A 10,363-nucleotide genomic window follows, 5' to 3' on the forward strand; every position below is an offset into this window, starting at 1 on the left:
CGAGGGCTGTTGTCTTTTTTTTTTTTACCTTCTTTCTTTACTCCACGACCGATCACAAAATTTATCATGAGGTCTTGGTGAATGTTCAGCGACGACGCTGTTTGTATGGAATTTCAGAAACATTCAATGAGAGTCTATGTGCAGTCTAGGAATTGCTCAAATCTGAGTACTAATTGACAAAGGATTTCTTTTGATGAATCGACCGGTTTGACGAGCCATTTCTGACTAACACTAAACAAATGGACATTTTTTTCTCTACGCTTTGTTCTGATTTTCCTATTCCGCAAGGAAGAGACTGCCATCCTGTCACCTACTTATCAACGTCAGGAAAGAAGCTGGCTTCAAAAACATCGAGTTTGTTGTCCTTTCTTGACATCAATGAAAAAATAGCAATAAGAAACACAGATATTTGCGTCCTCCGTGGCAGTCCTGACCATAATCCCTTGACTTGTAAAAGCTGTTGTTGATAGAACTGAAGTCATATTTCCGTTGCTGAAAGTTGTGGATCACGTACCGACGGATCCGTACCGAACGCAAAGATTACAGCCTCTCTGTTCAATCCAGCGTCGATAACCTCGTATATCATACTCATGGTTCACTAAGCCAAATAGAGCAAGATTGGAACTTGCTTCAAGATCTATAAGTTCTCCAGCTACGCCAGAAGAAAGTCAAATTAGCGGTAGGTGTGCTTTTTGAATCACATGAACAAAGTGTTCAGCAGAAGTTTCTCCAAAAACTATAAACAAACAGGAGCCTGCTCTGATTTGAGAAGAAAAGCCAGGTTGTAAATCGTTATGACTGACAGGACTGCAATCCAGCTGAGACTGCACCTCTTTGAAGTGGACACAATGAAACAAATGTTTGTCTTATACTAGACGTACGGCAGTTTACTGTCGCCGGTTTCCTTTACGAAATTATCGTTTGAAGTTGGCGATGATCTAGCTACCTTAACTTTTTATTTCGGAAACATAATTCAACTTCAGTTTCTTATTTAATACGCGTATCAAGAAGAGATTTAATGGACTGAATCTAGGCCGGGTGATATCGGGTGATAAGGCATTTTTTTATATATGGGTAGTTCTCCTTCGACAGGCTGTTCTGAAACTGAAGAATTTCGCACGATAAATAAATTTAGAGCGCATACTGGAAGAGATGAAATGATTTTTTTTCTGTTCAATTAGGGTAATAATCGGGGTCAGCCATTGGTAGCCAACAATACGTATCAGAAAATGACACAATAAAAGCCGAAATTATTGATTAATAACCTTAGAAGAGTGGGCAGAAAACGCACGAAAATTTCGACATGCCATCAGGTCAAACGCGAAAAGGTTGTTCTATACGCAGTGGAAACCACAAGTCACAAACGTGTTGAGATAAATAAAGTTATCAAAAGGACCTCTGACTTTGGGTGAAAGTGTGAAATTCTTGAAGATTAGCGGTTTGAAAGATTTGATGATCTCTTTGTGAGGCTATATGTGTTTTGATGATCTCTTTGGTTAGATACAATGAAATATATGAAGTTCATATATTTTGAACTGCGGTATTAGATACATATGGTGCACGATCCTCGCAGTAGAGGCCTGATTTTTTTCAGGTCTGATTTTCGCTATTGCTTAAATAGCGCTATCTACTGCGAGGATCGTGCACCATATGTATCTAATACCGCAGTTCAAAATATATGAACTTCATATATTTCATTGTATCTGATTTATCACTTTCACGGGTTTATTACGAATCAACTTAACGGCCTTCTCCCAGTTGGCTTGTTAGCTCAATTGGTAGAGCGCTGCACCAGTATCGCAGAGGTCAGTGGTTCGAATCCCGTACAGGCCTGATTTTTTTCAGGTCTGATTTTCGCTATTGCTTAAATAGCGCTATCTACTGCGAGGATCGTGCACCATATGGATGATCTCTTTGTGAGGCTATATGTGTTTTGATGATCTCTTTGTGAGGCTATATGTGTTTTGATGATCTCTTTGTGAGGCTATATGTGTTTTGATGATCTCTTTGTGAGGCTATATGTGTTTTGATGATCTCTTTGTATATGTGTTTTGATTCCTCCTGACCTGACCACCGATCAAAATGACCAAACAACTTTAAGTCTTGTGAATGAATAGAACAGGAGAAAAAGTTATTTTGGAGCTTGGTTGTGAAATAAAGAAATAGTCGCCTTTCTTCTTTTCGAGAGTATGGTACAGAAAAAAATATTTGAGTTCTTAGCAAGAATCGAAACTCAGACCGAAGGATTCCGCGCTCCGATGCGATGCTCTACCATTGAGCCACATAAAACTCTGTGATGAGTTAGGTCATCACTAACTAGAGTGTTCAAGGGATGGCCCGTGGTACCATAACTGGAATCTTCTCGTTTCGTTGATTATAAACGTTGTCCCACAAGGCAGACTATCCAGTTACGAAACTGGTAAAATTTGAGCTCGGTTACGAAAGAGGGATACTTTATTCCTCTTTTCACCAGAAAATTCTCGAGAAAATTCCTTTCTCCCAAGCTCGTTCATAAGGGAGGGCGGTTTACAAGGAGTCGAAAAGAACGCCTCCCTTTCAAACTGGATCTTAAACCACCTTGCTCAAGTTAATGGTTACAATTTTATCATTCATGAACCTTTCAAACAAGTCGATTCTATTTTTTACCTCCTTCCGTTGATTGAAAATACATAAAAACATATATGTCTATGATTTCCGGAGGTAGGCACGTGCCTACGTGCTTGTATGATCGCACCGCCCCAGTTTTGCGACTCGCGCTGCGTGTAATGGATTGTCAATACAATGTTGTAGAGCCTAGGCATTAATTTACTGCATGATTATAAAACTAATGATAACTTTACAAGGAAGAAAAGGGACCCTTGAACAACATCATTGATATAACAAGGTGCGTGAATAGCGTCCGATGCATAATTGAGAGAGATTATATCATAAGAGTCTTAGAAGGAATTTAAGCGATGTGCTAAAACTTTATTCTATTATCAACTTCGGAAGATCATAACACTTCAAGTGACTGTTTACTAAAAGCTGCACTTCGATCAGTTGATTAATAAGGAAATACGTTGGTCCCTTTCTTTGGTTAAGAAGCTGCAACGTCACACTGCACTAAATTGGGTTCTTCGAGTTTAAAAAAAGCATAAAAAAGTTTTTTAATTCCTTTTAAGATGTCAATATGTTTACGCACAACGTTAAGTCGGAAATGTTTCCAGATATAGAGTGTTGCGTCGAGAAATTTCTAATACCGTAAAACTTAAAACAGCCGTCAGAAAACTGAGATCTTCCATCATTATTTGACCCAACCAAAACATTGGTCTCCTTTGGATAATAGACTGATCACGGCCTAAACAAGTACTTCGGTAACACCATAGTTATTTTAGGCAAAAGTGACTCTATAGTTTTTTACTTGATTCTGGTATACGACTTATAAAGGCGAAGAGGTTGTCGCTTTTTTATAATTTTGGACGACACAAAAGTTTTATTAAGGGACCAGTCAAACCAGAATAAAACAAAATACGTGTACATGCATTACTGACATACATTGCTACGAATATGAAATCGAAAACACCAAAACTTTGACATATAGATAACATTTCAAATTACCTACAATTGTGACCACTTCCCACTGCGGTGTTTTGTCAGCTACGTGGTAGAGTCTACTCTTAAATAGTTAGCTTAACTCCCTCTTGATTGGATCAGCATCGGGAAATGCCGACCGCAAATAACTTTTACGGCTACGTGGGATCGAGAGGCAAACTAGTTTTAACTTGTAAGAATTGGAAAAAACTGATTCCAATTTATATGATGTTACGCATTTATTAAGGTAACGAAACAACACCACTACCTGAGTCCCATTTCATTATTTACATTTTTAACTTACTCTGAGTAATTGAGCGAGTTTTACATAAAATATTTATATCACTGAGTAATTCAGATGGTGCGGCAAAACAGCGTCGCCCTGACACTCGCGTCAGGCTGTTTTTTAATCGCGGACGGTTACTTCCTTATTCCGTCTGTCTAGGTTGTCTTCACCGGTGTTTCGCTGGTTTTCTTTTGCAGTTTGCCGCGGGCCCAATCAATAAGTCCTTTTCAACGGAAGCTCTGATCCCGGACTTAACAGAGTCTAGTTGCCGGTCACACATTTAGTGGTGGGTGATGCTTCCCCTGGAAGTTATGCGGAAAGCGCGGCAGATCACCGAAGAGACGGCAGAGGCGTCAAAACGAAACAAAATAAAACAAAAAAAACAGATAAACAAACAAAAACTTCTCTGTGTCAATGGGCAAAACCCTTCGGTAATTTAAAGTGGTTTACCACCTCAATCACATGGACTAGGCAGCCTTTCATTGAAAATTAATTCTCCGAGAAGTGGATGGGGAGGTGGAAGGGGAAGCAGGTGTGTGTGTGTGTGTGTGTGTGTGAATAGCTTCACAGATGCATTACTCCTCGACTAAAATGTTGTCATATTACTAAATAAATGTTACTATAATATTACAATAATTTAATGTAGGCTTTGTAACTGAAAAACCCAGCTTGGGAGTTGCAATAAACGTATGTATGTATGTATGTATGTATGTATGTGTGTGTGTGTGTGTGTGTGTGTGTGTGTGTGTGTGTGTGTGTGTGTGTGTGTGTGTGGGGTGGGGAGGGGAGGGGGAGGGGAGGGGGGTAAGGAATACAACTCAGACTTTCTTGGCGGAGGTATGCCGCCCAGTTCTTCTAGTTCTAAACCTTGTTCAGATCTCCTACCATGCCATTTTCACGCCCGTTTTCAGATTTGGCCCATGAAACACATGAGTGTTTTTGGACCTATCGTCTAAAGTACTTGATTTTCGAATACATAATTATAACGCTTTGTTGAAGCGTTCTTAAGCTTGGCATGGGTGCTGAGGTCAAGAATTAGTTAAACTAACTTCAAATGATATACTTTGATCCCTTCTCTCTCTATCATCCTAAGTTTGGAGTTGGAAAGACAACTATATGTGTCTATACGCTCTCATGGCTCTACTGATAACGAAACCCGATTTAGTACCACAACAGCTGCTAAAAATCTATACCCGTTTTCAGACCACAACCAATATAGCCCATAAACACGACATTCCCTTCCCTTACTTCCCAGGCAAAGCTGTCCCTCTTTCTGGGCAGCCGATCTTGAGGCTTGCTGGGAATGTGAGGAATTACGAGCATAAAAGGTATTTCCCACAAAGAATGGATTACTCATTCTAGAATATCACGTAATACAATTATTAAACAGCAATCCCTAAATTCAGTGGCAAGTTTTGGTTCATTTTACATTCTTTTAAGACCATTTAAAGTTAATTGGAGATGCCGGGTTAGTGTATGTCAGTAAGGCACTCTAAACAACTAAAAACCAATAACCGAAATTAATCAACACAAGGGGTGAACGATTTTGTGGTTAAAGACATTTTCCAGGACCGAAACGGCTTGCGTTCCTGTCTATCACCTTTCATCAGTGGCAAATTTATCTCAATTGTGATTAGAAATAAAAGGAGCCGGCGATAAACAGGAAATTTTGGCGACAAAAATCTGCGAAACGAACGCGTGACATAAACGGAAACGCTACACACTGTGTGGGTTCTTAACCCTCTCGCATTTGAGACGAATTGAGTGGGGGAATTCTGGCAAACGGACGCTGTTTTTGGAAAAATGAGTGTTGAACACCTCCACTGAAAAATTATATCCAGGACTTAAGTGGATTCATTTTATTTCGTACTGTACACATATAGAGACGTCGGTTTAATTCGAAACTGTCTTCAAGGTTTTTATAATGCCATTAACAGCCATATCAAGTGTTTTCAAGAGTACTATTTCAGACGATGTCCGGTCAAAAGATATCCCTCTTGAAATAAAACTGAAGTTGTTTCTATTCCCTTCATGAAGTCACGTCGCTTATTTCTGTTATTACTAATTGGACTTCTGTTTTTACAGAGAGAAAGGATAGCATTTTTCTTGTCATTTGAATGTTAGTACGTGACGTGCAGCTCTTTTTAGTCCTTTACTTGTTCCGCGGATAAATATTTCCATATGAGGGGAAGCTGTGCAGGGTTTCGGCGGTTTCTTTGTAGTTTTGAGTGAACACAACTGTGTCAAACTGTTTTGGGGCTCCTGGGCTTTGTTTTTCGCGGGTCAAAGTGTTGCAAGGAGATATCAGAGTTTCATACGTCTGAATATGGCCCGTTTCGACAAGTTTGTGAACGATACTGTGATGGGGAAAAGAAAATTATAGTGTTAATGGCTGTAAAATTGTGGCTGCGTGGGAATTTAACGTGCTAGAAAAAAAAAAAAAGCTTTATTAAGTAAATAAACACTGCTAATGGATTGCTTTTTACATAAACAATCTTCAATATTTGTAGAACAGCTGAAAATAAAACAATTGAGCTTGATTCGAAAGTAATTAGCTTAAACACACAAAGTGAGATTCTCAAGAGCGTTCTTGAGAAGTGAGACATAAGCTCAGCACGGTCGACGCAAAATGGCGGCGGTTGTAATTTCCCCTCACTCCCCTATCTGTTAAACGTTTGCGCCGAAAATACAACGCTTTGGGCTCTTCCGACGGCAAAAAGCCGCGTTTTGATAGACACTTCGGGGTATTGGTTGCAAACTTCAAAGAAAGCGACTGGAAGTCGCATGGCGTAGCTTTCCGTGTGATGACAGATTCCCACAAAGGGTGGGTTATTTAACAACTGCCGCCCGACAAAGCAGACGTAAATCGGATCGTCCAGAGCTACCATAGATATGTATGACTTTTACTCAACAAACTTCAGCTATCAGCCGCCGGCTTATTCAAATCCTTATGCCTATAATGGGCCTGATATGAATTCATCTTGTGCACACCGGTATCCAGGTTATGGGTTCCATTCGCCAGGCCCAATACACACTACTGCTGTACCAAGCTACCAGCCGTGTGAGCGAGTGTTGAACGTCTCAAGATTGGAGAACGTTAGAATGGCCAACAACACGCCCTCGTGTTCAGATTTCTGCACTAAAACGTTGCACCATTTTCCACCAACTCCACCACCAAACATAAACAACTTCAACTGCATCGATGAGCCGCTGAAGAAACAAAGTGTGGACAAAATGCACGAGGACAGCGATCATGAAGGTAAGGCGAGCTTCCATGTGTTTTCTATCGACAACGTTCCTCTTCTTACTCTTCTATGAAATGACCGATTGAAAAAGGCTTTACGATAAATTTGTTTTTTATGACTCGACCTTGTGAACTATTGATTGAATATTCAGAACTAGGAAATGAGTTTTTAATACTGCCGACGCTCCGTCTCGAGAGGGCTTGAAGTCTACAGTGCTTTTCTGGAATTGCCTGCAATATAGACACCATCCTGTGTAACTGATAGTATCGCTTGTTGCAAAGGCCAGGGCTAACATGGCACAAAATTAAGCTGCACTAGAAAATCAGATGTTATATCCCTAAAAAGATTAATTGAATTGAGAAATAACAATAAACTGACAGCAGTGGTAAGCTCCAGTATAAAATCAGTAAATTGCAACCTCTTTTACTGAAAGCGGTGGCGTTTTCCAGGAATTCATTAACACTTCAAGCAATGAAAGTTTACTGGCCTTTTTATACTTTTGTTCGAATGGGTTTTCTCCCTTTCCGAAAAAAAAAATGAGGGAAAATAGGATAAGTCAGCCTGCTTTGATCCCGCGACTCAACCAGCAGGGTGTGCAACGGTCTGACAGAACTATGCTTTGATCCTGCGAAATTATTCTATTCTCTACTACTGTACGTGTCTGTAAAACCTTACGCTGCTGTAGTGTGGCAAGCCGTCTGAAAGACCATGCAACTTTCTCTCTTACCAATAATGTATGGACTTCTTGAGCAAAACATAAATTTTTCCAAAGAATCACCTGACAAGCAAATGCGCTCTACAAGTGACAAGCACACAATCAAGATACACTCCATACACCCAAGATGAATTATTTTTAACTTCGTCCAACTAAAGAATGAAAGGATCAGATGTTACTATATGCCAGTTCTAGCGAATTTGCATTTTTATTTGCTCCCCTTAAAGCTGTTTACGTTAGGAAATTGCATTTGTGCGTACTAAAAATTATCATGACAACGCTAATGGACGTCATGAACTTTGACTATCAAACGTGATCAAACAGGACTTCCTTCAAAATTTTCACAACGCTTTTTGTAAGTTCTATATCCTGCTAACGCTTGAAAAGTGTCACCTGCACCAGACACCGAGTCTTTTCTGATCGGGTTTTCCTTTGCGTTGACGGAACGAAAGCTGCGATCGATCGTAAACCAGACTTCTCGACTACATATCGGAACCCGAAATAGAACTTGTAAAAAAAATGCCTTTCTTATCTAGTCCTTTACAACGAGAGCGTCAGAAATTAGGATTTGACGTGTTAAGTGTAATTCAAATAGTTAACAGCATTGAATAACCAGAAAACTAAGGCTAGAGTAAAGGAATATTCAAGGAAAACAAAGAGGTACCCCGCAGGCGAAAGTGTCGGCCCTTTTAAAAATAATTATAAACCACACGAAATACAGGTCGAAACAGATTTCTTCAGTTCTATCAAAGATTAAACTATAGAAACTTCCTTTTTCTTGGCTGATCGATATTTTCAAATCCTTTGTAATGTCACTGGAAAAGAAAGATCACATTAAAGTACAACCTCAACCACAATCTATTAATTCAGTTAGAGCGGAATCATGGGTTATTGCTAATTCACTTCAGTTCTGCATGTCTGTACGTGTGATTTTTTGATAAAATGTTTGTTTGTGTATCACAAAGATAATAAATGCAACAACCGCATGACTTTAATGTCCTTGTACGTTCTACAGATCAGGAAAAATAAAGAGTTCCTTAGACCTCTGCTTCGTTCAAATCTACCCGATGAGAAAATTGCATGGTTGGTCAACGGATCTTAAAAAAGCGATATTTCCGAGTACTCCGAAATTTGCATCCAAAATTTAAAACAAACAACAATTTTGATGTGGCCTAAAAGTTCATAGAAGTACCAATTGCAACGAAGTGAGAACAGTACCTCGTGGAAGTAATGCTCTGAAGCTTTCACGCAATCACATGAGGTGTTTTTAAACAGTTTGTTTGGTTTAAAAAAATGTATTTCTTTTTTTGTTTCAGATGATAAAATAGAAGGTTCCAAAAGCAAGGCTAGGAAGGAAAGAACAGTATTCACAAAATATCAGCTACACGAACTTGAAAAAGAGTTTGGCCGAAACAACTATTTGACCAGACTACGTAGATACGAAGTGGCTGTCAGTTTGGACTTAACAGAGAGACAAGTTAAAGTATGGTTTCAGAACAGAAGAATGAAATGGAAACGAGTTCGAGGAGGAATACCACCTAAGAAAACAGCCTACGTGGATCAAATGGATTTAGCAATTTATTGAACAGTGGTACGAAAGATTCGAATTTTTCGGTGTAAAGTTATTGGTGTAAACTTAGAACATTGTGTAAGGTCTTTTGACGAAGAAATTCAAACTTGGCCTTACGCCCCAAGTATAGTAAAGGAATCTTCCCAGTTCATTTTCTATATCATTTTGTAAATGTATAAAAGAACAGCATCTTTTTCAAGGTTTTAATCAGTATTTCCTATTTCAAACGATGGTTTAATACGATTTTTTTGGTAAATCCTAGATTGAATAAGGTTGGATCGATTTTACGACCTGCGCCGCACTATGCACGTGTAAATGGTATTTCCTCAACATTGTCGCTTATGTTTCATACAGATTTGAATCGACAGCACTGGATGAAATATCCATTGCATGCCAAAACGTCGAATTAAATCAGCTTTCATTCTACTTTAATTTCCTTCAGGAAGTGTTCAGCTTGTAAGGAAGAATAACATTTATGCAATTTCATTGGGTTAATTCTCCAATCAACAAGAATTAAAATTGGATTATATAATTATAACAAACGCTGAATGCTGACATAAACAGCTCAGCTTGGCAAAAGCTAGGAACTTACACTTTTCTGACGTTCGATGTTCATTAGTAAAGCGTGTATTTCATTTGTTTGTGAGATGCTGTACTATTTCTCAATAGTTATCATTTTCTTCAAAGAAATTAATTATTCCAGTTTAAGAATTTAGTTTTGTTTTTTAAAAGAAGATACACATCATTTGGAGAGATCATACATCAAGAATGTTTTTGTTCTGCTATTTATTGTCTAAACAGATTATTTACAAGAATGCTTTGAAAAAATATTTACCAAGATAGAATGCGTTACCGCAAGCGTTGATAAATATACATGAAATAAAAACAGCGTGATGTGAAGTTAAAATAACAAGAAATAAATGTTTAAGAATATTGATAGATTTGTAGTCTTTCTTTCTTATTTTTGCTCTTCCTTT

At 38.6% G+C, this 10,363-nt stretch overlaps 1 protein-coding gene across 1 annotated transcript; it reads left to right on the forward strand.

Moving 5' to 3' along the window:
* The first annotated feature begins 6,488 nt into the window (after window positions 1-6,488).
* On the forward strand, window positions 6,489-10,323 carry LOC111320853 (protein zerknuellt 1). Its single transcript, XM_022923568.2, has 2 exons — window positions 6,489-7,115; window positions 9,133-10,323. The coding sequence occupies exons 1-2, from the start codon at window positions 6,749-6,751 to the stop codon at window positions 9,399-9,401; spliced, it is 636 nt and encodes a 211-aa protein (XP_022779303.1). The 5' UTR covers window positions 6,489-6,748; the 3' UTR covers window positions 9,402-10,323.
* Window positions 10,324-10,363: the final 40 nt, after the last annotated feature.

Source organism: Stylophora pistillata, chromosome 12 (genome assembly GCF_964205215.1).
Source record: "Stylophora pistillata chromosome 12, jaStyPist1.2, whole genome shotgun sequence".
In the NCBI taxonomy this organism is placed as follows: Eukaryota; Metazoa; Cnidaria; class Anthozoa; order Scleractinia; family Pocilloporidae; genus Stylophora; species Stylophora pistillata.

Coding starts and splice junctions, on each gene's coding strand:
- LOC111320853 (XM_022923568.2), top strand. CDS start 6,749: ATGTATGACTTTTACTCAACAAACTTCAGCTATCAGCCGCCGGCTTAT. Junction 7,116..9,132: donor CGAGGACAGCGATCATGAAG/GTAAGGCGAGCT, acceptor TTTTTGTTTCAG/ATGATAAAATAGAAGGTTCC.